The sequence below is a fragment of the Pongo pygmaeus genome, chromosome 7, assembly GCF_028885625.2.
Source record: "Pongo pygmaeus isolate AG05252 chromosome 7, NHGRI_mPonPyg2-v2.0_pri, whole genome shotgun sequence".
Classification (NCBI taxonomy): Eukaryota; Metazoa; Chordata; class Mammalia; order Primates; family Hominidae; genus Pongo; species Pongo pygmaeus.
In genome coordinates, this window is record NC_072380.2 from 130,516,963 (window position 1) to 130,543,881 (window position 26,919).

The 26,919-nt window shown below is 39.7% G+C and overlaps 1 protein-coding gene across 1 annotated transcript in view; it reads right to left on the reverse strand.

Moving 5' to 3' along the window:
• EXT1 (exostosin glycosyltransferase 1) overlaps window positions 1-26,919 on the reverse strand; it is a 315,513-nt gene that overhangs the window by 15,317 nt on the left and 273,277 nt on the right. Inside the window, exons 2-7 of the mRNA XM_054497453.2 lie at window positions 22,398-22,491; window positions 20,729-20,836; window positions 15,550-15,669; window positions 7,773-7,905; window positions 4,981-5,099; window positions 3,746-3,841 (exon numbers count right to left, since the gene is read on the reverse strand). Of these exons, the coding sequence (XP_054353428.1) occupies window positions 3,746-3,841; window positions 4,981-5,099; window positions 7,773-7,905; window positions 15,550-15,669; window positions 20,729-20,836; window positions 22,398-22,491 (670 nt within the window). The remainder of the gene's footprint in view (window positions 1-3,745; window positions 3,842-4,980; window positions 5,100-7,772; window positions 7,906-15,549; window positions 15,670-20,728; window positions 20,837-22,397; window positions 22,492-26,919) is intronic.

A 26,919-nucleotide genomic window follows, 5' to 3' on the forward strand; every position in this document is an offset into this window, starting at 1 on the left:
CACGCCTGCCATCAACTTTGAAGAGACAAAGGCCAGGGAAAGAAGCAACTTAACACTGCAGACAAAGGGAAAGAGGAAAAGGGAGGTACCTAGCCAGCTGCCAGAGCTGCAGTCTCCCCAAATCTGAGTACCCCTAGGAGCCAGCTCATCTGCAGGCCTCATCTCAAACTCGGTTTCTTTGCCTGCGAAGCTACCAGAACACCTAGGACTTTAATCAATGCACAGTGCCCACTCTAACTCATCTCCAAGAGCTCAAGGGACATATCTGTAGCATACATGGCTTCAGGGGTTGCTCCTACACATCTGTCAACTGGGTCAGGTTTTTTGTTGTTGTTGTTTTCTTTCTCAGGCTTTTGAAATAAAACACAAAGTGATCAGCAACCCCATAGACACAGTGCTCAGAATTCTCAGCCTGAAGCAATCCTCCTGATACTGTTTACATGTCCACTGACTAACGCAGAAACCATTAGCTGCCAGCTTAGCACTGCCCTGACCTTTCCCTTGTTAAGCCCACAGGGGAACACTGCAAAGACAAGGTCTATAAATTCAAAACAGAATTTTGCAGCCAAAGCAGCAAACATATTACTTTTAAATTCATGGAGATAGAGATTTTAAAATGGAGAATGAGGAGGATGTAGGGCTTCTTCCACATCATCTGCCCAACCACAGGTCTTAAAAGGATCTGTTTCCTTTTTTTCTGAACCTGTTTTATCAACAGAAGTAAAAAGCCCATAAGCCATCCACTTTCGAATTCTCATGCAGAAATGAGAGGCTTTTTTTCAAATATGTTGCCTCTACAACCTTCTTAAATGGATTAGCATGAGAGAAACTAATGTACTTACAAAGTTAAACCTGAGTGAACTGGGTTTTCCTTGTTAGTTCATTTAAGAAAGATTTAGCTACCATGTGAAAGCCCAACTCCTTTAAAATGAACAAACATGTTGGCTGTGCGCAGTGGCTCACGCCTGTAACCCCAGCACTTTGGGAGGCTGAGGCGGTGGATCACCTGAGGTTGGGAGTTTGAGACCAGCCTGACTAACATGGAGAAACCCCCTCTCTACTAAAAACACAAAATTAGCCAGGCTTGGTGGCGCATGCCTGTAGTTCTAGCTACTCAGGAGGCTGAGGCAGGAGAATCGCTTGAATTCAGGAGGCGGAGGTTGCAGTGAGCCAATATCACGCCATTGCACTCCAGCCTGGACAGGCAACGAGAGCGAAACTCCACCTCAAAAAAAAAAAAAAACAAACAAACATGCCTAGGAAATGACCAAGACTCAAGAAGTTTACTGTCTTGTAGTGTGTGTGGGGGGGGTGGGGGGGGAGGGGGGTACATAAGAAATGTACACACATAATTATATAAAACAAATAATAGTTGATTTATTGAGCATCCACAGTGTGCCCACACTTCTCAGTAAATTTATTTATATATCTCATATAATCTGATCTTTTTGGCTACCTTATTAGTTACATATTATGACTCTTTCCATTTATTGAAAGGGGGCATCGAGACACAGAGGATTAGGCAACTTGCTTTAAGTCACACAAAAGTAAGTTTGACTTTAGAGCCCATAATACAAATCATAACGTTATGATGCTTCCCAGAAGAGGAGCTAACATTTATTGAACCCTTGGTGCATGTATAATAGGCATAGGACTAAGCACCTGATATGGAATGATCTCATTTAATCCTCAAAATGGGCCCATGTCATAGCCCAGGTTTTCTAGAATATTGAGCCTGAAGCAAGACTTAAGTGCAAACGCTTCACTCTGAGGTGCAATCCCAGGGCACTGAGAGTCAGGGAAAAGACATACGAAGCACCCAGCCCACTGGATTCAGTGCCCAAGGTGGAGGCAAGGACTGAACAAATGCCAGGGGCCTGAATATAGATGCAGCTGGGAGGATCTGAGGCATCTTGTAAGAGACATCTGATAAAGCCCACGAGAAAGGTACTATTATTGTCACCACCATTTTATAAATAAAGAAACGGGGAGTTTCTTTTCACTGAGAATGAAAATATAAAATCAATCAGTGAGTCAGAGCATGAAAATGCTATACTACCTAAAGAAATCAGAATGGCTCCCAGACAGACTGGATTGTGTCTGAATATCCTGACATATCCAAAGAAAGACATTAACCACCAGAAGCAGAGCTGGTTTCCTTGACCCACGGAAGCATACAAAACAAAGAATCCCAAAGTTCAACATTAACTGCCTGCCTCTGAGCACTGTTCATGGCTTCAGGCATTGGAATTGGAATACTGCCATTTCTATGATGGGCTATTCTATGGGGGGATGCATATAAGGGCCTGCATGAAACCATGCTTATGGTGAGATGGATTTGTGAGAGAGGCATGTGATTATTCCAACATCCACCTTTTCTCATTAAATGCTAACAAGCAGCTCTCTAATAAACCGGTTGCTTGACTCCAGCCTTATGAGAGCCATGGCTATATTTGTCACATTCCCCACTGTGTTCCAAGCCTGTTACACGGTGCTCAGCACACAGTAGGCACTCATAAATGGGAACTGAATAGATAATGCACTGATCATCTTGTCCGTGTGACAGTTACAATTGCATTATGTCAAACCATATGAAATTGCCATTTTTAGTGAGCCAATGATGATATCAAATGGTTCAGCCTAATAAACTGATTTTGTCATTCTGGCGCAAAGGTGTGAGCCACTCTCTTATGACCTGACCCCTTGGGGACTGACGAGGAAAGTTTTTTAGATGTCAGTGCTTCACTAATCTCAATTTCATTTAGTAGTGACTATTTCCTTCACAATAGGTAAGATCTATAAGAAAGTAACAACCAGAAGCTAGAGAAAAAAATAGCTGGCTGCTCTTTAGTAGAAGAAATTTCAAGGAGGAGGTAGCACGCAAATGGGGGCTTAAAGAATATATGGGAATGTTGACAAGCAGAGATGATGAGTTGAGGAGGGGTGGTCAAGACTTACAAACGGCAAAGTCAAAATTAGAGGTAGGAAGAGACACAGAGCAATTCAGCTAATTATAAATGATCAAATGTGGTAGGGGACAGGGTCTGTAGGGGAAAGCAATGAGAGAAAAGATTGGAAGGCTGGCTAGGGCCAGGTTATACATGGCCTCAAATGTTAATTGGAAGCACTAGCAAATGGAGACCCTAAAAGGCCAGGAGATGATCAGAAAGATAGTTCAGCTCTAGGCAAAGTGAACTGGAGAACAGAAGAGAGGCCAGCTATGCAGCACTCATGAGAATCTTTACAGGCAGATGCCAAACAAAATTAAGGTGAAAATGTCCTTTTTAAAGTGAATGGGAGAAAGAACCACCATTCTGATAGACATAGCTCATTCAGATTAATCAGCCAAGCAAACCTCATGCATCACCACCACCGTCAGCTTTATCTTCATCCTTGTCATTTACAGAAAGATAACTATTGCCAGCTCCTGACTTTATTTAATCCTAACAGCAACCCTACAAGGTATACATTATTGTTTCCATTTTGTAGATGAGGAAACTGAGACTCATAGAGGTTAAGTATACACACAAGGTCACAAAGCTACAAAAAAGTTGGTATTAAGACCCAGGTTTCCCTGATTTGAAAGCCTATTGTGGTCAAAGCTGAGAATATTCTGAGAAAAGTACAGTTTTAGAAAAAATAATCCAGGAACAGGGAGAAGATTCTAGGGCCAAGACCCAAAGTGCCCCATGGAGAAACCAAGGCTCCACAGTTGTTCCACATATGGGTCCTCTTCGAGTCTTACCTTGCTCTCTCCTTCAATGACGATGACAGGCACAGCAGTGGCAGGCCAGCGGTGTTTGGCTGGTAGGGGCTTGTCACAATTCCATAGAACTATGATCTGAAAGGGATGGGGCTCATTAGATGGCTGGGGTAGGCTGTATTTATGTAGGCTTCCAACGCAAAGCCTCTTCTCAGAGACAGAAAGAGAAAGAGGAGCTGGAGATCTCAGCAAGACAGAACGGCAGACATCAAAACTGAGTTTTAAAGTGAGTCCATTCCCACACAACCTCAGAACATTATTACCCCGACAACTGGAGAGCGGACAGAAAGAGCAAACAAAGAAACAAACAAACAAAACCAACGTGTCCAGGAATAGGGGAAAGCTGCAGGAAAAAGAATTTCAAGGTGGCTGGAGCTTAAGAAAGTGGTTTCCTAAATTCTGATATCTTATGATGGTGTGTGAGATAACAACTCTGATCAAATTAAATAAAAATGTATACTGAGCATCTGAACATCTGCTCTGAACTTGCACTACACCAGGCAATGTGGGAAAAATAAAAAAATTCAAGCTAGAACTAAGATGAGCTCATGTTTTGCATGCTCTAGAATGGTTGCTGATTTTATGTGACTTTATAATTTCCAATAAAGGCATTTAGTTCAAAAATGCATACTTCCTTATTGAATTCTTTCCTGGTTTGTAAACCTTCTTGTATAAACTAATTCACAAATCAGAAAAAACACCGTTCAATATGGGAGCAACACTGATTTGGAAAATATTGTTACCATAGACATAATCGTCTGCTCCCAATTTTATAATTAGTCATAGTTGCTATGAAAAGAAAAGTTGACGCTTCATGACACCAACAAGTCGGCTTCTTCTATTGAAGCTTAGTTGTCTGGGTCCTCCCGGAGGCTTTTTGGATGTTACTTTATCATTTTGACATTTAAAAACAAAATCATGTGCTTATATCTTCTTTAGAGAATGTGTTGGTGTATGTATATATACTTTTTAACCCTATACCAGTGCTAAGGTCTCTCTGTAACCCACCCCCTCCCTGTGCCAGATTTCACTTCCAAGAATTTCTAAGTGGATGAAAAGGGTGTAATGAGGCAGGATGAATGAAAGGGAGTAGCAGGGTATGATGTTAGAGGAGTCCCGGGGAGCCTGGAGAGCCCGGGGGATAACAGGTAAGGAGGGAGGAGTCTCTGGTCTGGAGCTGAATCAGGCAGGGGCTTCTCTGTCAACTTCCCACTCACCTGGGCACAGTACTGGGACTTGGCTGCAGCCACAAGAAGCTTCAACACTGGCTGGGACTGAGAGACCAGGGGGGTCACCGCATGGATGACTGCAGTGAATTTGGAGGGGGGCTTTAAACCTGAAATAAAAAGGAGAGTAGAGCCTAATGAAGCGCTGGAAAACAAGACTTAGAAAATTGCTCCTCCTTGCTCCGCTGCCTCACGCTGGAGCAAATGTTCCCTCCTGGATGATTTCTCCTTTTGCTTCTTATGTCCTGACAGGACAGAAACAAGATGAAAAGCTGCTGGTTAGTTACTGCCTGAGTCTAGAGACCTCAATAAATTCCAGATCAATGTCCACTTCTAGGTTCTTGCTTTGACATCCTTTGCCCCTCTTGGTGATGTTTCTGTGATGTCCCCTTGGCTTTTTAGGTACCCAGTGTCTAAATACAGACACCACTCACCACCCTTCATGTGCTGTCTCTCCCCCGGTATTTGCATGTGTCTGATTTGTAAATATTTAATGAAAGGGTTCTACCTGACTAATAGTACTTCAAACAACTAGCTAGTGGGGAAAAAAGGTGAAAGGAACAGTATCCAGGGCCTGACTGTCTAGGTCTGAATCCCAGATCTACCACTTAGTGGTGGTGGGATCTTGGAAAGATTACTTAACCCTCTGTGTTTCCACAGCTGGGAAACAGACCTGACAGTAACAGTGGCAAATATGGGGTTATCTTGAAAATTCAGTAAGTTTGTCTGGGCACGGTGGCTCACACTTGTGATCCTAGCAATTTGGGAGGCTGAGGCGGGCAGATCACTTGAGGCCAGCAGTTCAAGACCAGCCTGGCCAACATGGTGAAATCCCTTCTCTACTAAAAATACAAAAATTAGCTGGTCATGGTGGCATTTGCCTGTAGTCCCAGTTACTCGGGAGGCTGAAGCAGGAGAATTACTTGAACTCCGAAGGCAGAGGTTGCAGTAAGTCAAGATTGTGCCATTGCACTCCAGCCTGGGGAGCATAGCAAGACTCCGTCTTAGGAAAAAAAAAAAAAAAGTTAATGCATACAAAGCACTTAGAACAGGACTTAACACATGACAAGTACTCAATATATGTCAGCAGCTATCATTATCATCACCCTCACCAACAATATTATTTTGGAGAAGAAGCCTCCATATTCCCAGAATCTCTTCTTTGTGTAGCAGTGATAGAGCTGAGAAAAAAAGTATGTGATGCAGACTTTTGCCAATTGTGAGCTCTGAAACCCTAGGTTAAAAAGGATCATAGATATGCAAAGCAACCACTGTCACCGAAGAGACAGAAGTGAGATGGCTTCCCCCCAAGGAGTTTTCCCATAAGAACTCACTAAGAAATTAGAGACAGGTTAAGAGCCTTTTAAAACTTCATGAGTTTAGACCCACTAATTTGGCACTTTAGTGGCTTAACTGCGAGCAACACAGTGTAGGGACATTCAAGTTACGCTTTGATACTGATGGGATAAAGGCTAGAATCAGACTATATGTGTATTACAGGATTATACAAAGGTTTTGTAGAGAAAATTATATCATCCAGTAGCACTTTAATTGTATGTTAGAAAGAAGTTAATCTTCCCAATATCTAGATACACTTTCAAAGTTTTGCCGAGTAAGAAGAATAAGCGTGATTGAGGGATTGCCTTTTAAACAGGAATGACAAGTCATTGCCTTTAAATTTTCCTGCAATAGTTTAAGAAACATCATTTACACACCTCTAATGTGCTAACTCCAAATGAAGATCTAAATATTGTCAAGAAATATACAGAAATTCTTGTCAACCAGTGCCTTAATCTGACAATTTCTAAATTCTAATTATGTTACCCAAATGTCAACCATACACTGAATTAGAGATGGTTCCCATAACAGGTTTGGTTTGGATTAAAAGGTGCTTTATCACTGGTTGATGCTTCAGGCCATGAATTTCTTTAGGTTTCATCTCATCAGTATCAAACTAAACATGTACAACTTAAAAGGGTGAGGGTGTTATGGAGAACAACGGCATTGAATGGAAAATCTTGTCTTTTTGCTGTATCAGCTTGGAAGATGTTTTCCTGTCCTAGGCTTTCTCAAGTTTAGAACTGTAACTGATGAGAAATGTTCATGATGCTTCTAACATGAGAGCAACTGGGGCTCCAAATACATAAATGTCTAAGGCAATAACAGTAGCCAGTGGTAGAGATTTATCCCTCTGCCATTCCCTTTTCCCTACTGTGATTAGACTGAAAACCGCTTGAAAGCAGAGATTGTATCTTATTTGACTTTTTATTTCTACTACCCAGCAATACATTAGCATAGCACATAAAAGGAGCATAATAAACCTTGGAAAAATGAATAAATTTGTGCTTGTCACACATTCTTAGTTATTTCTCCTTTCCTCTTTTTCAGTTTTTCTTTGGTACAGAATAGAGATGTTGGGATTGTGAAAAAAAAAATTGGGGAGAGCTCTCCTACTCCATTTTATATATGATGAGGCTTAAAATGATAGCTAACCCATTGCCATGTTCAAAATGATCCATAATTTGGGGAGTCTATTTCTCAAAAAGAAATTACTAAATATGAAGTAGAGCTGCACAGATAAGAAGTTTTTCTTTTTTTTCCATTTTGCAATGCTCTGCTCTGTTTTTGAACTTGATGTGTCACTTATAACAAGGCTCCAGAAAAAGCAATCTTCAATGCAGGGTGTTAGACGGACCCCATTAGAGTAGAAGAATAAAGGCCTTTAGTTCTGTATGACATCTTCGGGGTAAACAAGGGCAACTCCCTGGAGGAAATTCACTTACCTAAATTAGCATAGTAGTAAGGAAAATCTCCCAGATAAGATGAATACTGTGGTAGTACGAACAATCCTCCAGGATGTTTGTTCCATATTAAACTGTTACGTGATATGTGCTTGAATATTCTGTCCTGAATAATCTAGAAAACAAAACATAGCACACAGTGAGGATGAGATCCTGATGATATTTGGAAAGGATGATGCTCAATCCAAATTTGAAAGATGGTGGCAGTCAGAGTAGTGACTCTACCCTCCCTCCCACTCTAATTCTCCAGATAAAAATGTCTGCAAGACAGAGAGAGTAATGGAGCAATGAAAAAGAGTAAGAGAAATATATGAATTATAGCCAATCAAATTTCCTAATTAAACTTCAGTTAAACCATAAATTCTATCTTGTCTTTGTATAATAATGAGTCCATGCTCATTCCAAAATAGACTACGTGAAGCAGTTAGTCTTTCCCTGATGGTTAAACTTCTAAGAACTAAGACAGGTTCCAGGCGCCTATCAAGATCTGTTCTCAGAGAACAGAGAGGTCAATGTAGGCCTGTAGACGCTGAACGGAAAGCATATTCAACACATGACACATTCTAGAAGCTATCGAGGTTTTCAGCTGTTCCTTTAATTCAAGAGGTAGATGTGTTTGCTTGTCATATTTCATTTTCCTTTCAAAGTCAATTGGAGGACTCTGGGTACTGGTTACTGAAGTTTTTCTATATTTCATCTCGAAAAGTAGTGAGTTAACAATTGCTTAAAACATCCTACATAATAGGACAAGAACCATGGCATATGAAGACTAATAATAGCCAAGCTAGTTCATTAGTTTCTTTGGACTTTGGGACCTTGCAGATCATTAAATTCTACATTTAGAGTCAAATATCCTCCCATCCCGAATCATTTGTCAGTTGAATGTGATTAGTCCACTTTATAGCTTTCTCTCTGTGACTTTCAAACTCTTATAATTATACCATCCACTCATTAGAATATGATTTGGCAAATAATTAACTTGGTACAGAATTTTATGTTTTCAGCAATTTTTTTTACATTAAAAAAAAAAAAAGAAAAAATCCTGCCGTAAGTTTTAAGAGATTTAAGACCCAAATCACCATTTTCCACGTCTCCATTTAATGCAATGTGATTTTAAGTACAGACTATTTTAAACGGGGTTTTATTATTTGCTAAGGTTATTAACACCCTCATCTCATTCCACATGGTGACTAGATAAGTAATAAAGTGGGCTACATTTATCTTTGCAAATCTTATGTTTATTTTCCTAATGACAGAGAAGGAAGGAAGCAAGGAGGAAATTCAAAAGAACTCAAATATCTTAGTTCAGTGATTTCTGCATCTTATCTTTTACCCAGATCAAAATTGCTAATTTTATATGGCTGGATAGAGGTTTCTAATTTGGTGGAGATTTTAGGGACCTAGTGAAAATATTTATTTTGACTTTTTGTGGTACAACAGGGATGTGTTAAAATGCTGTTGTCTTGGCATTAATTATGAGAAAATTGTCATAGTTGTGAAGGATTTTTTTACATGGTTAGCAATTTCACTTTGTACAACATTTATTCCTGTTTTTTTATTATTTGTACTTTCCAAACGTACTGTCTATTTATTTCCTTTTTATAGTTTCTCTTTAGATCCTCCTTTTTTTGTTTTTTTCTTTTCAAATTTATGTACCTTTTAGGATGTGGTCACTTAAATAAGTTTGGATATCAAGACAGAAAATAAATTGACAATAGACAGCATTATAAATCGAACCTACAGACAAATGTCATGGAACTCAGAGCTGTCACAAAATGGGTCATCCTTCACATCAGGTCTTTGGATGGTATGCTTGTCACTGTCATAGACTATCTTTTGGTTCGGTATCACAACATTGTTATCTTTTAAACTTCAAGGATATGATAATAAGGTATAGCACTCTTCTCAAATAACAACAAGCATTTTATACTGTCTTCCAACGGATCTTGACAGAAAGATATAGGACAGGTATGAAAGCAGTAGCAAATGTTGAATTTAACCTGGGTCAAGCAATTTGCCACCTCTGTGCATTATTTTCCTCATTTGTAATAAAACAATAAAATACCACATTAATTATAACAACGTCTCAGAATTTAAGAATAGCTGCCTAAGTTGTTATACTTAAGGCTTGATTTTTGCCTTTAAAAAGAAACTCACTCCTGTGTTCGTTTTCTAGGCATTGGTTTTTCCATTTATTACACAGTGGTAATAGTATAGATATTACATATTACAGCTATTTTTCCATATTAATAGTATTCATGATTCATTATTCTTAATGACCAGTTCAGCAATTTTTTCCATGCAAAGCAATGAACATATTTATGAATAAAATTTTCCACATTTAGGATTGATTCTTCTTCTTCTTCTTTTTTTTTTTTTTTTTTTTTTTTTTTTGAGACAGGGTCTCATTCAGTTACCCAGGCTGGAGTGCAGTGGTGTGGTCACGGCTCTCTGCAGCCTCAAACTCCTGGGCTCAAAGGATACTCCCGTCTCAGCCTCCTGAGCAGCTGGGACCACAGGAGAGGGTCACCACATCTAGCTAATATTTTATTTTTTTTTTTTGTAGAGATGGGGTCTCACTATGTTGCTCAGGCTGGTCTCAAACTCCTGAGCTCAAGCAATCCTTTCTCCCTGGCTCCCAGAGTGTTGGGACTACAGGTGTGAGCCACCACTCCAGACCAGAATTGATTCTGTAGGGCCTTTTCAAAGGGTATAAATACTTTTAAGGCTATTCATAAGTATCATCAAGTGTCTTTCTAAAAGGTTTATATCAACTTGCCTTCTAAAAGCATAAAGACATATGGATTTCATTTCACCATATAGAAAGATCATTTTTTTCCCTCTGCAATTCTTCCTATCACTACTCTGGATAGCTCCCAGAATCTTTTCATGGCACTTAGTGCTTACTCTTTATTGTTGTGGAAGAAGACATCAGATTAGAGGTTGGATGCTTCTTTGGCTATAAACAAAATCAATACACACACACACATACACAAACACATAATACAAGACTTTTTTTTGTTATGGTCCCAGATGGCCCCCTCGATAAGGACAATATTTCTAATTGATGTGAATTCAAAGGAAAGAATGACAGGCTCCTTATTTTTCTTTTTATGTATCCTCTGTTTTCCAAATAATGGACAATTGGTTACAGGTTAAAGTCATTCTATGTAGCCCTTCATCTTTTAACCAGAGCACTGTAGCCTAAGACACACGATGCCACCATATGCCACCTCGCTTGAAGCCAGATCAACTGTCTATTTCCATTATCCCATTGATTTTTAAATATCATTGTATGATAGCATCAGCAATACTATGGTTCGGATGTGCATGGTTAGATAACTGAGGAGGAAAATGGAGCATACTTCATAAAACTCCACTAACTATATACATTCCTAGCTACCACTGGCTCTTTTCATATATTATCATAATCTCAGGCACTTTCTTTCACTTATCTTGATTATGACTAAGCTCCAATGATTCAATCCTTAGTGCAGGTTATTGTGCAATATTCTGACAAATAATGGAATCCATGAAGGAGCACTGTTTTTGCAATGTTTTATCATTGTCCTCATTGTTACTTCTCAATTTTCACAAAAATACTGAGCTCTACAGAGCCTAGTTTGATTAAATAGCTCCTTATTACCAAGATGCAGCATTAGAAAATTTCGGTCAAACTGGAAAAACTAAAAGAATCCTAGACAGAGTTCTGTACAATGAAATGTACTAACAACTTTACCCTGGCATTAAAGAGAAAATGAGATGTCCTGTTTTCAACTGAGTCTAAGCACTCTACTTACAACTCTAGGGCTCATAATGTCTGAAGACCCCATAATCCCATTCCCATGGCTTACAATATAGCAAGCAAGGAGAAAGACCTAGAGTCTGAGTACAGAACATCCTTAGCCCAGGATCTTCAAGTCTATGCTGTCACTGTGAGTAACTGTGAATTATTCTCACACCTTAGTAGCTCCAGCAGGGACTAAATGAAGTATATTATCTAAGTTCTCAGCCAAGTTCACATTTTTGATATGTCATACTTAAATTGTTCTTATAAACACATTCGCTGTGTTATTTGTATCTGTGGATGGCATTTTCTTCTATTTCCCCTGATTTTTTGATTATGTTGAATTTTGGGGTAATCTGAGTTATGAAGTATTTTGGAAAACTGGGTAGTACCTGTCATGCAATTTGGTTGAGAGGTCAAACTGTTACAATCCAATCTTGGAACTACATAAAGAGATTTGACAGTTGCTATAAATTCGAATGAAGTATATGGTTTTTAGTGTTTAAAAAAACCCCAAAACTGTGTTGATTAAAAAAAAAAAAAAAAAAGCATGGTTTAAATACAAAGGGGAAAAGGTCTTTTCAGGTTCAGAGATGAAAACAGCTTGATCTTATTTTGATCCTATTCTGATGAATGTAAGACATCCAACCGTTACAATAGAAAAATTGAGAACTGCTAACTTAAGAGGTGAGAGACCATATTCATGCAATAAACCATATGCAAAAGACATGTAATTAATGAGATACCATCTTTCATCTGGCAAATCAGCAAAGTGGTAGATGTGTGTGTTTTAATTATGGATCTGTAAGGCTGACAAGAGCACAGCAAAAGAGGGTCATGCCCAGACAGCTTGTGAGACTCCAGGTGGATATAATGTTTTTGGATAATAATTTGGCAAAATATATCATAAGCCTTAGAAATGCCTAGACTCTTTGGCTTATTAAAATCACTTCAGGGATTCCATCCTAAATATATAGAGATGTAGTTTAAGATACATGTAGAAAGTCATTGCTTGGATAAAGATATAGTTATCTATAAAAAATAAATAATTAAAAAACATTAATAGTAAATAATGGCATACTGGTTTAAGTAAATCGAAGTTCACAATAGGATACATAATAGAGTAAAAAAAATTAAAACACTGAAATGTGGTCTGGATGTATTAGAGGTAAACAACTAATAGGATAGAATTGAAAGGCCAGAAACAACCCAAAGATACATAAAAACGTCATGAGAAAACACTGAAGAAAGAAATGTATTGGGGCTGGGCATGGTGGCTCATGCCTGTAATCCCAGCACTTTGGGAGGCCAAGGCGGGCAGATCACTTGAGGTCAAGGGTTGGAGAGCAGCCTGGCCAACATGGTGAAACCCCATCTCCATGGCGCATGCTTGTAATCCTAGCTACTTGGGAGGCTGAGGCCTGAGAAATGCTTGAACCCAGGAGGCGGAGGTTGCAGTGAGCTGAGATGGTGCCACTGTACTCCAGCCTGGGGGACAGGGTGAGACTCTGTCTCAAAAAAAAAAAAAAAAATCTTAGCAATTGGCCTATTATTTGAAACAGGACTTCAAATTCAAGGAATTTATCCTAAGGAAGTAATATTGAATCTGCACAATAATTTGACCTTGAGATGATTTACTGCAATGATGTACATAAAGAAAAAAAGCCAGAAACAACTGGAATCTACCCAAATTGGGGATTAATTTAATAATTAGGTGATATCATAAATGGAATATCATATAGTCATTAATTGGAGAAAAAATGTAATAACATGAGAAAACATTAACATTATTAAGCAGAAAAACAGGTTATAATGCAAGTATATAAAGACTCCTTTTTAAAACTAAAAGTACAACAAATTTTAAATTTACGTATAAAAATGAATATATATGTTTGTGGGTATATATATATAAATAGTGGTTATATTTATATATATATAAATAGTGGTTTTGCATGAATGAATTATATTTTATGCTTTAAGTATTTTCTATTAGTTTCTAAAATGAATGTATACTTCCTTAATAATAACTCCTATAATCCCAACAATTTGGGTAGTCGAGGCAGGAGGACTGCCTGAGCCAGGAGTTCAAGACCACTCTGGGCAACATAACGAGACCTTGTCTCCACACACAAAAAAAAAATTAGCCAGGCACAGTAGCTCGCACCCATGGTCCCAGCTACTCAGAAGGCTGAGGTGGGAGGATTGCTTAAGGTCATTCCAGCCTGGTGACAGAGTGAGATCCTGTCTAAAAAAAAAAAAGAAGGCACTCTGCACTCCAAAAAGGGAGAAACAATAACATTCGACATTCTTTAAGAAGAGCCTAGGAAGGAGCTTAGATGGAGGACAGCATTAAAAAAGCAAAGGGTAACTCTATTAGCTACTGTGAACAGAGGTAACAACTCAATTGATTTTAATTGAGGAGATTGCTTTTGGAGGGATAAAAGTTTGCTTGCAGGAAGGAAGCCCTTGGAAGTCATTATGATCCTGTCCCCTTCATGAGAATGGGCCTGGGTCCTAAACAGCCCCTTTTACCCAGTTCCAGGATGAAAAAAATACACACTATGCCTAAGAGGACACTGACCAGAGCTCGCCCTAGGGTGGGAGCAGGAGCCCAAGCTCTGCGTGGGGCGGATAAATGCCCTGGTGTGCCTGGAGCATGACCAGCACTGGCTCTGATAGTCAGGATGGCAAGAAAACAGCGATGTGGACCAAGTAGGGTGACTTCAGTTTCTTGGTATTACTCAGACTTCTCAGTGTAGGTTCCACATTACATTAGCTTTTAGAGCAGTCATCACTCTTCCAGAGTGAATTCTCCAAAAGGAAGGCCACAATGCCCCCACCTCATTTTGGGACACCTCAGAATCACCTCAACGAAGATCTCTGCTCTCCTTCCTTCAAGCCTGTAATGCATGCGTGTGCAGTTTCCTAAATCTTTTCCTAGCTCTTTGTGCTACTTTGGTGTAGCCTCAGGCCAATGCTATCTGCTCTATTTCCAAAGGTTTTAATCATCTCCATGCTTCCTTTTTCTTTTTCTGTCCTGCCTTAAAAAAAAGCAACTTGAGGATGGGCACCCATCTGCCTAAAAGATTTTCTGCTTTCACAAATTTAACACTTTCTGTGCCACATGGGTATGATCCTGATTCTCCTCTTAACACAACTTTGCCACATTGACGCTGGTTGGCTGGCTTGCATAAGTCTTGAGAATTCTGCTGTCCCCCAATGCCATTGGACTGTGGTGCCCAGAAAACTACTCATATTTTTAGAATGGTAGAGGATTTGCCCTTACTTGGCCATTACATATATTTTTCTTTTTTTTTTTTTTTTTTTTTTTTTGAGATGGAGTTTTGCTCTTGTTGCCCACGCTGGAGTATAATGGTGCAATCTCAGCTGACTGAAACCTCCACCTCCCAGGTTCAAGCTATTCTCCTGCCTCAGCCTCCCAAGTAGCTGGGATTACAAGCGTGTGCCACCATGCCTGTCTAATTTTTTGTATTTTTAGTAGAGACGAGGTTTCACCACGTTGGCCAGGTCTTGAACTCCTGATCTCAGGTGATACACCTGCCTCAGCTTCCCAAAGTGCTGAGATTACAGGAGTGAGCCGCTGTGCCAAGCCATTAAATATTTTTTTCTAAATGAACTCTAGAAATATGTCTTCAAAGGATGCCATTGAGTGTAAATGACAAGACAGTCATGATCCACATATCCCTGAAATGATGTAAGACAGAGTCAATCTCTGTGTCAATAAGTATAATTTCTCCCCATGTAGGTTTTCCTTTGTGGAGTTTGTCAGGAATGAGAGTATTTTCTTGGGCATGGCAAAGCAGGTAAAAGAGGTTAACCAATATATCCAAGTACAGGAATCTGGTTTTGCCCCATTGGACCAATCACACATCCCTAATAGCAAAACAGAAGGCTGAGAGAAGTATATAAAGGACCATTATTCAAGCCCAAGAGCCAAGTGGTCTCACTTACCTCTAGTGTAGTTAATACAATCTTCTCAACTGAAGAAAAATAAGCCTCCCACAAGAATTGTGTCTGCTGTCTAAGTGCTAGGATTTTATCCTGATGAATAGACCTGATTGTAGAAGGAATCTGTAACACAAGGTGAACACATAGGAATTATAACTGTAAAACAAAGAGATGCACTTGATCAAAATAACCCAACTGGGTTAGGCTTTTATTCTTCACAGCATTCGGCTTCTAGCATGTAGATCTACTAAAAATCATCAACTCCTAAGTTGAAATGACCTTAAGAAGTGTCAGCTACAAAGAGCACTTACTGGGAATCCACCCCAATGGCCTTTGATGTATGAAAGTTACAGTTCACCTCTAAGATTCAGTAGCAGCTTATCAGTTGCTTAGGTTAGTCTATAGTCACAATTGCTGTTTCCAGAAATCCTCGACCTTGCACATGAACAACCAAATTTTATAGAGGAGTAATTACAGGTCTTGGGGAAAGGCCAGAAGACTTTATCTCCCGAGCACTTTGTGATTGGTCACCCCAGGAACTATAAAATATCTATAAAAGGACTTTTTAGAGAATGTCTATGAGCCTTCCCATCCAATCTGAAGCTAGGGTCTGTCACTTTTATGTGCACATACCTTCTACCTCACCTTTGAGCCTTTCTGCTCCCTATATCTCTCTTTCTGCCTTCAGCCCTTACCCAAGTCTAACTGGATCTCTCAACTGTTCATATATGTTTAGCCATCACTGCTCTCTTCCAGGGTATACAATTTTAAAGGAAGGACCTATATCTTGTTATCCTGCTACACATTTTCAGGTTAGCAGAGTGGCTTTTATATAGTAGTTATTAAGAAATAGGAGGTGAATATAACCATCTGAAGCCACCACAGGGACGTCATTATTTTTAATGGTAGTATAGCTGAATGGTTAGGCACAGGAGCACAGGAGTCAGAAAGATTAAGGAAGGAGTCTTGCCTCTACCATTTACTACCTGTGCTTTCTTGAATGAGTTAGCTGATTTCTCAGAGACTCAACTTCTTTACTTATAAAGTGGGGATAAAGTACTAAGGTTTTAATGATGATTATATAAGTGCTTAGTACAGTGTCTAAAACATGGAAAACTTAATTAATGTAACTTATCACTACTATTATCATTATTGGTATCAGGGTGATGCTATTAAAAGTTGGATCAATTGCTTAATGTCTGCAAGGGAACCTGCTTGGGTCTGGAGCTCTGAAATGTACTTCCTGAGTCTGGTAAGTTTTCTGGGCTTGTTCCCTATTTTCACCTACAGTTCAAGGTCTGTTTCATTTACAGAGTCTATAGTCTTTAGGGAAGATTCCTTGTGATTAGCAATTGCCCTTTTGTGCTCACCTCTTTCTGCATGCTTGCCTCCATAACATATGACTAATCTGACAGACATGGGAGTCTGGGCAAGAAGAAGAAATGCTCCGTTAGCTGCTTTAATAGGAAAGTTACCCATGGCATTTGACTAAGACTGTAACAGAGTTTCCATTGGAGGGGAAGGAAGTGGTAGCACATTTTTTAATTCAACACTCCCCTTAGGAGGAGCAATAAAACACAGTTTCACAGTAAGAACAGAAGGAAAAGCTCACTTGGTTTGGCAATGTCCAAAACCAGATACTAAATCTGTGTCCCAAAGTGTATACCTGGTTTTGCAACACTGAAGAAACAGAGGCAACATGTAAAGGAGAAACACTGGCAGGCAAATATTAGCCTGTAATCAGAACTCAAGGTCAAATGGAAATAAAACATTCTTTGAGAAGGTAGAGAAATCATTCATATCATAGAATCTTTATCAGTCCAAGGAAACTTATTTTTAGTTACTCACTGAGAAAGTTACCTAGATGGCCAAAGAAAATTAGAAAAAAATTATCCTGTTCAATTTTCACAATCATACCCTCTTCTAAATGTCAAGAGGTAACTGCTAAGAGTTATATAGGTTGGCATCACTGTTTTATCGTGGCCACGAGGAAACAGTCTATTAGAAAAATGCCTAAGGCTGGGCGCAGTGGCTCACACCTGTAATCCTAGCACTTTGGGAGGCTGAGGCAGGTAGATCACGAGTTCAGGAGTTCAAGACCAGCCTGGCCAATATGGTGAAACCCCATCTCTACTAAAAATACAAAAATTAGCTGGGCATGGTGGTGCGCACCTGTAGTCCCAGCTACTCAGAAGGCTGAGGCAGAAGAATTGCTTGAACTGGGAAGCAGAGGTTGAAGTGAGCCGAGATTGCACACTGCACTCCAGCCTGGGTGACAGAGCAAGACTGTCTAAAAAAAAAAAAAAAAGAAAGAAAAGAAAAGAAAAATGCCTAAAGCTATCATTGCTATATAGTCTCCAGAAAATTGAGTCTGCTGTGGTTATGAAAGGAGAAAAGGAATATCACAGACCCACCTACCAATGCTGTTCACCTCTCTTAAATAAGATGCATCTTCATCTTACTACATCAAGTACAATGTATTCTACCGGCTTGTGATATGATACGAGTGTCTGACAGCACTCTGTAAAGTGCTCTGGAAGACAACTCCAATTGATTGAAAAGACAGAGTTCCAAGTTTTAATGGCATTTGGCTATTGGTTATTAATCTGCTTGTCCTGAGAGACAGGTATGGGAAAGTGATAAATTAATTCCAATTTGGCTGGATTGTTTTGGAAGTTGCCGAGCTCAATGAAGTCTTAATAAAAGGTCATGTATGGTAGCAAAACAAATGGAATGCACCAGAATAGATACAAGAAAGTCACATTAAGCTCTCTTGGTGACATGATGACAAGAATATATGCAAATAAAAACATCCAGCTGTTCTAAAACAGGAAATGAAAAATTGTAACACAACAAAAAAACATTTCCCAGAGCAGACATTTGGGCTGGGTGCCAACTCTTTAAAACCATTGTTAATGATAGTACACAGTTGCTGCTCAATATGGAGGAAGCTGTGCAATGACAGACTGAATATGAGAGGGGAAAAACACCAGCAAGTCTGGCAAGTCTGGGTGGGTGGGGGTGACAAAAATCAAAATCTTTAGAGTCAAGCCAAAAAGTTGCTTGAGAAGGTGAAATGCCCATCAAGTTTGGTGAAATGGTAGAAACTGGACAAGTGGCTGGGCGCGGTGGCTCATGCCTGTAATCCCAGCACTTTGGGAGGCTGAGGCAGGTGGATCACGAGGTCAGGAGTTCAAGACCGACCTGGCCAACAAGGTGAAACACCATCTCTACTAAAAATACAAAAATTAGCCGAGTGTGGTGGCAGGCACTTGTAATCCCAGCTACTCGGGAGACTGAGGCAGAAGAATCGCTTAAACCCGGGAGGCGGAGGTTGCAGTGAGCTGAGATCATGCCATGGCACTCCAGCCTGAGTGACAGAGCGAGACTCCATCTCAAAAAAAAAAAGAAAAGAAAAAGAAACTGCACAACTACAATTAAGTATCCTAAAATGCGCTCCAAACCAAAGACAAACTTTCAATTTGTTCACATCAAATTCATGGAAGCATTGGTATATAAAAGGAAAATTATGGGCGGTGTTTTTTATTCCCTTTATTTCTCAAATTTCTTTTAATGATCATGTATTATTTTTATAACACTTGAAAAAGTGAGAAAAAAGGCTACATGGACAAGCACGACATGCATCACTCTTGTTTGGCTTTTCACGAATAAATGATTTTGGCATACACTATCTCTGCATGGGGAAAACTCTTCCTCGGTGTTTCTGCAAGGATTTCTTTTCCTTAAGGAATCACAGTGGGAAATCATTGGCATAAAAGTGGCCCTTTCACAAAAACTCCAGACCCCTTTCTCAATGAACACCTAAGAAATTAAGTTGTATTCAGGGCAGAATAACTTATCCCCCAAAAAACAGATTCTGTCACATTCCTCCTTTGTTTCTGAGATCCTAGGGACTATGGAGATCACAAACTGAGTACCAGACAGAAGTAATGTTTCAGGAGCTGTGGTCACTTTAGTTTGCTTAACCCATGGGTCTCTCAGTTACAGTTAGTTCATTTGTTATTTTAGGGCAAGTGCTGTATTACTTCACCAGTCAGCAAACAACAGACCTAGAGGCCAGGTGCGGTGGCTCATGCCTGTAATTCCAGCACTTTGGGAGGCTGAGATGGATGAATCACCTGAGGTTAGGAGTTCGAGAACAGCATGACCAACATGGTGAAATCCCATCTCTACTAAAAATACAAAAATTAGCCAGGCATGGTGGTGTGCACCTGTATTCCCAGCTACTCGGGAGGTTGAGGCAGGAGAATCGCTTGAACCTGGGAGGCGGAAGTTGCAGTGAGCAGAGATCACACCACTGCACTCCAGCCTGGGCGACAGAGTGAGACTCCGTCTCAAAACACACACACACACAGACTTAGAAACTCAATTTAATGAATATCCAAAAACCAAAAGGGCAAAGACATTTAAAAAAATTCTACAAATATTTGTGGTAATTCAAAGATAAAGTGTATGGTACAATAAAAGAAAAACATTAAATTCTATAATTTTAGGAGAAAAGAGCACGGCAACTTGTGTTGATCCTAAAATATGAATATACAAGGGGCTTTAGAAATCCTTAGGAATTTTTTAAAAAAATAATACATGATCATTCCTGCCCTCAGATTTCTCTGTGAGTATAGTATCCCCCTCCCTAGGCAGCTCTTGAGCAGTTCAAACTTTTATTAGGGGCTGCTCATTTAAATATACATCCTAAAGATAACACTCGCTCAGACACCCAGACTGGATCATTTGAGGAATGATAACACTAATTACAAGAACAAGCCCTAGAGACCTCTCTCTTTCTGAAAATTAATCTGAAGGCAAGTGCAGAAATAGAGGAAAAGAATATGAAACAGTAGGGTAGAATAAAAACTCTCTGGTAATATTTCTAAAAATTCTGAATATTGAAAGGGGTGGAGATCCACTTCTTCTTGAAAATCAAAGCTCCCATTCTTTACCTGCAACTTCTTTTCAGAATATATTCTGGGGACCTGGGCAGATTTTGTTGGAAAGTGAACAATGTCATACTAAATGACTTCATATTCACCATGACACAGGTAATTTTCTCCTGATAAAATTTCTTTTATAGAGCTGACCTTTTGGATTCATCTTCTTTGAAAGTTTGGACGGGGGCAGCAATAATCTGCTGATGTGTTGAAGGCCACAGCCCCTTCCTTACCTGTAATAACAATCTCTCATCGCCTATGACGGCAGCTTGGTTCCAATTAATCACTTCAGAGAATGGCAACTCCCATCCATTGCTGAGCATCACAGGGACGCAGGCAGCCTGAGCAAAAAAGGGGACTTCGTGAATGTGAGGAAAGCGACAGCAGAAGCTGTTCCAATCAGAGGTGAAATCAGTACAAATTCAATGACTGGCATTTTTGACACTGCATGAATCCTGGACTGCCTAGGCCAGAAGGAAAGGAAGCTTTTATGAGTTATCAAGTCACACGTAGGTTGTACGTATCCAGACTAGATTTTAATATTTGCAAGTCTTGCCCTAGAATGCTAAAACCCCATTTCTATTCCAGTGCATGGCTTGGCTGACCTTACTTCCATAGAGACGACTGGCCTTGCTGGAGAAGTTTTTATTGACGTAACAAAAGCTCGCACCAACAAAATCTGAGTATAGAACCAACCTTGAATATAAACAGTCTGGTCAATGTAACTCCCAAAAGTCCACATGCAAAGTGGTTTACCCCAATGTCATGAGCAACAAAGAGCAGAATGGAGCTCAGCATTCCTATGTAGCGGTTCGTGGACTTAACCAGTATAGAGTGTTCATTCACATTTCCCTTGCTCTGCAAATACCTAAACCAGAACTTTGTTCCGTTCGGTGTGGAGTGATCTAAACCACAGTCATACCAATTTATGGTCTGCACCGGGAAATAAACAGCCAAGAAACACTAGGTTAATGACAAAATACCGATTCCAAATAACTCATAATCCAAATCAGAGAATAATTTTTCTTTATGCAACATCCCAGGAGGCTACAAGAACATTAGTGATGGCATGCTATGCAGAACACACACAGAGAGCAACTTGGAAAAGACATTCCAGAGAAGGAAGCTCTTCTGTTGGAGGGCATGACAGAACGATTTGCAGTTAAGATGGCAGAGATAAGAAGTTATGAGGCACTGCAGCAAAAGCACAGATTTAGGCATGGTGCAGGGCATAGAGGAGGAAAGAACATAGCAGCAAAGGGTCAAGGAATGGAGGATGACAGAGGTCAAGGGCATGCTTTCTCTCTGCAATCAAAGAAGGCTGGTTGCAACTTCCAGGTGGGAAATGTGGATGACTGTCTCAAGAGGACATTTCTGCAGAGTGAGGTTGATGAGCTGAGAAACTCTCACCACAAAGGCTCCAGGGCTGGAGCCAGGACCTCTGAACTGCAGAGCCTTGGAAGAGCTGGATCATCTGAGTAGTACCACCATGCTGGGGATCATTCTCAAAATTTAAAGGAACTGAGAGACAATGAAGATGCAGGCAGAAAAGATAATTTTGCTTTTAGAGAGTAACACGAATAAAGGGAAAGTGTAGGGCTGCTTTTTAGAGTCCAGCCAGGCTGCCTAGTAGGCCAAGTTGGCAATCAGATTTGCCTTCTGTTTCTAAACATGACCCAGAAGAATCCACCATTTAATTTCTTACATCTAAAATTACTGAGTAAATCCTCCCTCCACCCCCCACTTGTCAAAAATGTTTTAGATTTTCTTGAAAATATTTTCAGATCCTCAAGGGAAACCACACCTTCTCTTTAGCTATCCCAGGAGAGGTGATCATGTTAAACCCACTTAATCTGGCTTCGGTCCTCAGCCCTATTCTGGGAAGGCTCCAGGGCCTCTTACCTGCAAAGCCTCCAGGAATCTGAAGGACCCAAGCCTGCGACCACGAGGAACCAGACAGAAAGTGGCATTGTGCAGCATTTCCCGATAATCATACCTAGAAAGAGAAGAGGAGTAATCAGCAAATGAAGACTCATTGCGAATGTGGGGATATTGACCATAGGTGGGCGCCCATGTGCGTGAATTTACGCAAAGCAACTCGGGAAAGCCACCAGCAGGCAGCTCTCACTTTTCCGTTTTGGGGAAGGAGGCTGGGTTGCTGCATGAAGAGCAAACATGAATCATCATGTTGGACAAAGCAATTAGGATCCCTTTTGCAAGCAGTATATATAAAGACAAGTCTGATCGTTCTGGCAACAATTTGGTTTGCCCAGTCTTTGCTTCCAAAATCAGATTTTTGAGTCTTGATAAAATATGTTGCCCCATAGGCTCAAAAAGAAGAAGAGAAAATTACTGCTGCTTCTCCTTCTCCTTTAACAATATGGCATTCAGCAAAACTAAGACTGTTCTTGTTCCCCACCCCTTCAAAACCATGCTATTAAAAACTATTCAGAAAATCTCAATCACAAGCACAAAACAACATTTGTCTTCTCCTTCAAGATGGAGTTTCTACACTTAACCAAGAACATTCAGTTACCTAGGAAAAATATTCCTGTTTAAGAATGGCTGACATAACTTACAGGAGAAAGAGGAGGTGAGAGAGAAGGATGCTAGCCTAAGAAAGGGAAAAAAAGAATAACGAGAAAAGAAAAAAAAAAACTGAAATAGTAGGGGGTACGGGAAACTGGTCTACAGAAGAGATGAGTTTATTTTACTCAAATACCATTTAATGATATTACATTGTTTTTGCTTTTTGAAGAAACATACAAAATATGAGTGTTACCTGTCTCTTTATGCCAGTGAAGTTTAAGAAAGATAAAAAGCATTTCATTTTGTTTAGGACTGTCACTTTTAAAGTGATTACCACAAACACATTCCTACATAGGCAGTTTCAAGTACATTATGAGTTTAAGAAAACTTGGGAAAGTAGAGATGGCTCATGTCCTGTAAAGGCCCCGATTCTTAGAGCCAAGATGAAATCACTCTCATTTTTCAAGAGCTTCCAATGCTGAGCAGACAGGTGTGACTTTGACAGCAGCATATGTCACCACCATTTTCTGACTCTAATAGTCTAATTTAATCATAGCCTAAAGGCACTGAATTCTTCCCTCTTCTTTTTGGGTATATTGGTATATACATTTACATTTTTAAAGTCCACATCTATTTTTATATTCTCATACAAACTAGGCATACAGGAGTAAGCCAATTTTCAATTATAAACCCGTCATTAAGAAGAGACATCATGCAAAGGACCATTTGCTTAAACAAGCGTGTACAACTAATTTGCACAAGAAAAGGTCACCGTGAATGGATTAAGATTATCTCCATTGAGAGTAAAAATTTTCTAAAACCCTTGCTGCATTAATTAAATTGCAAAAGAGACTTCAAAGTAAAAAAGATTTTTAAGAAGGCTTGAATTTAGTTAAATATAAAAAATAATAAATTAGATGGTAGTGACTTCTTCCTCACCAAACACAGGAAAATGGTTGACGAATATCTTCAAGTTCAAATGTTGATAACGTTTTAATCTCTGCCTAATAGATGGAGCAGAGAGAAATATGTACACACACACACACACACACTCACAAAAATATATGCATAAAGTTTAAGCTGATTTTTTTTTAATACAGAAAGGTCGAATATACTTCAGACTACAGCAAGGTTTAATAAGTGCCCAGAATAGAAACCCCTGAGGGACTAGCACAGAAGGTCCCACATCCTCATCATTAGCCTACTAGAAATATAAAATCCTATTAATGTTCTGCATTGTAACAAGTTTCAAAGTTCCTAGTTGCAGAATTTACTTTAGGGAATGTGTGGAGGAAGAGGAAAGGCAGAAAACTTATAGGAAAAATTCAAATGACAGTTATAGTGGGTTGCTTAAACGGTTATATAGAAGAACTATTTGCTGATATAGCAAGTAAGGTTGAAATGATCAAAACTTGTATTCCTTCACATAATAGGTAATAGGAGCTGTGGGAAGATTATCCTTGCAGGAGTTAGGAAACCACTAGGTAGCTGTGAGACTTAATAAAACCCATGAGTTTTCTATCTGTTTCCTCATCTGCAAAATGAACTAGTTGGGCTAGATGACTATAGATTCAGTTTTAATACTTGATTATTCTTTATCTTACCATTTTTAGGTAAGAAAGAGGAATGTCCTTTGAGAATATCCCACTGCTTAGGTGTCCATATCCACTATATGTATATGTATATGTGCACAATTCCTTACCCATATATGTGTGTATATGTATATACATACATATGTGTTCATATGTATACAGTGCATGTCTAACATGTGTGTGTATTCACATAGAGGCTCATACAGAACACATACACTCATACCTTAGAACAATGATTTTCATTCAGATTTCTACGCATGCTCAGCCTGCGAACCAGCCTCTCTTCTGCTCTCTGGACAGTGAGTCTATGAATTACTAACATGTTCTACCTGAAGGAAGAATGATGCCCCACAAGTGGGCAGACAACAATTCTAGTTTGACCACGTGCTTGGTCCTCTCCTACTCAATCCATTGTGATGCTCTTTCACACTGCACATCAACCTCCTTGTAATGCTTAAATCCACTCATTTATTCATCCTTTCAAGAAATACTATGTTTCAGACACTATCCCATTTCAACAGATGGAGTCCAGAGGAGGTCTTCTGTAGTGGCTGGAGCTACCAAAGGAGCACCTGACAATGAGAAAATGCTGATGAGATGAGAATTTAAGATATAAACATCTCCTGGGAGTATCTGCATTACAAGAGGAGATTATAGAAGGCCCGCCTTCCAGAAGAAACACAAAGAACTCTGTGGCCACTCTCCCCAGCAAAACAACAATTTAGTAACAATCATAAAAACATTTTAAGTCTCTGAGAATTGTCCTAAGGGGATAATGACAAATAGGGAAACAGTCATCCAAGAAAATCTACCAAATCTTGGCAAGAACCATGAGAGTCTGTGGCATCTGGTCCCTGACCTGTTCCATGACCAACCCCTACTAGCTCTGCCTTACAGGAACTTTACTCTGGGGCAGTGCAGTCAGGAAGGCTGGGCTCTCCATCCCCCCGGGTCCCATCAAGAAAGTAAAAAAGAGCCTACAGAAAGAGAGAACCACCGGGCATGGTGGTTCATGCCTGTAATCCCAGCACTTTGGGAGGCCGAGGTAGGCAGATCACCTGAGGTCAGGAGATTGAAACCAGCCTGGCCAACATGGTATACCCTCATCTCTACTAAAAATACAAAATTAGCCGGGCATGGTGGCACATGCCTGTAATCCCAGCTACTTCGGAGGCTGAGGAAGAAGAATCACTTGAAACTGGGAGGCGGAGGTTGCAGCGAGCCAAGATAGTGCCATTGCACTCCAGCCTGAGCCAAACTCCATCTCAAAAAAAAAAAAAAAAAAAAAAAAGGGAGAACATATTTGCCAATCATATATATAAGAGATTTTCATCTAGAATACATAAAGAACTCTTCTGACTCAACAACAAAAAGACAAATAATCCAATTTTAAAAGAGGTTAAGGATTTGAATAAACATTTTTCCAAAGAAGACACACAAAGTGCCGCTATAACACATGAAAAGATATTCAACATCAGTAGTCATTAGGGAAAAGCAAATCAAAACTACAATGAATGAGATACCACTTTACACCCACTGGGATGGCTATAAGCAAAAGGACAGATAAGAGCAAGTGCTGATGAGGATGTAAAGAGATTAGAACCCTTCATACATTTCTAGTAGGAAGGTAAAACGGTGCAGCCACTTCGAAAAATAGTTTGGCAGTTCCTTTTCAAACTAAAAATGGACTTACCATATGACCCAGTAATTGCACTCTTGGGCATGTATCCCAGAGAAATGGAAACTTATTTTCACGCAGAAACTTGTCCACAAATGTTCACAGCAGTTTCGTCTGTAATAACCTCAAACTGGAAACTACCCAAATGTCCTTCAATGTGTGAATGATTCAACAAATTGTGGTACATCCATAGCCTACAATACTTCTCAGCAATAAAGTGGGACAAACTATTGATACACACGACAACTTCAAGGAAATTATGCTGCATTAAAAAGTCACCCTCAAAAGTGTACATATTGTTGAATCCCTTCTATATGACTCATGAAATCACATAGTTATAGGGATAAAGAACACTTAGAGGTTGCCATTGGTTGGGGGGAGGGGGAAAGACAGGGAGACTTGACAGGTCAAATGGGAGGACACAGTGTTTTAAGATGGACTAATTCTCCCTCGTTTCTTATGTTTAGAAATGTGAATCACATAATCACACACTACTTAAAAGAAACATATGATATCCTAAGCAAGAAGGTAAGTAGGTGAGGGAGACAACTAACCCCATATAATTCGCCACTCTAATAAATGGTTTTGCTACCCTTTTCAGATGGGCATTAAGTTCCCCACGCGT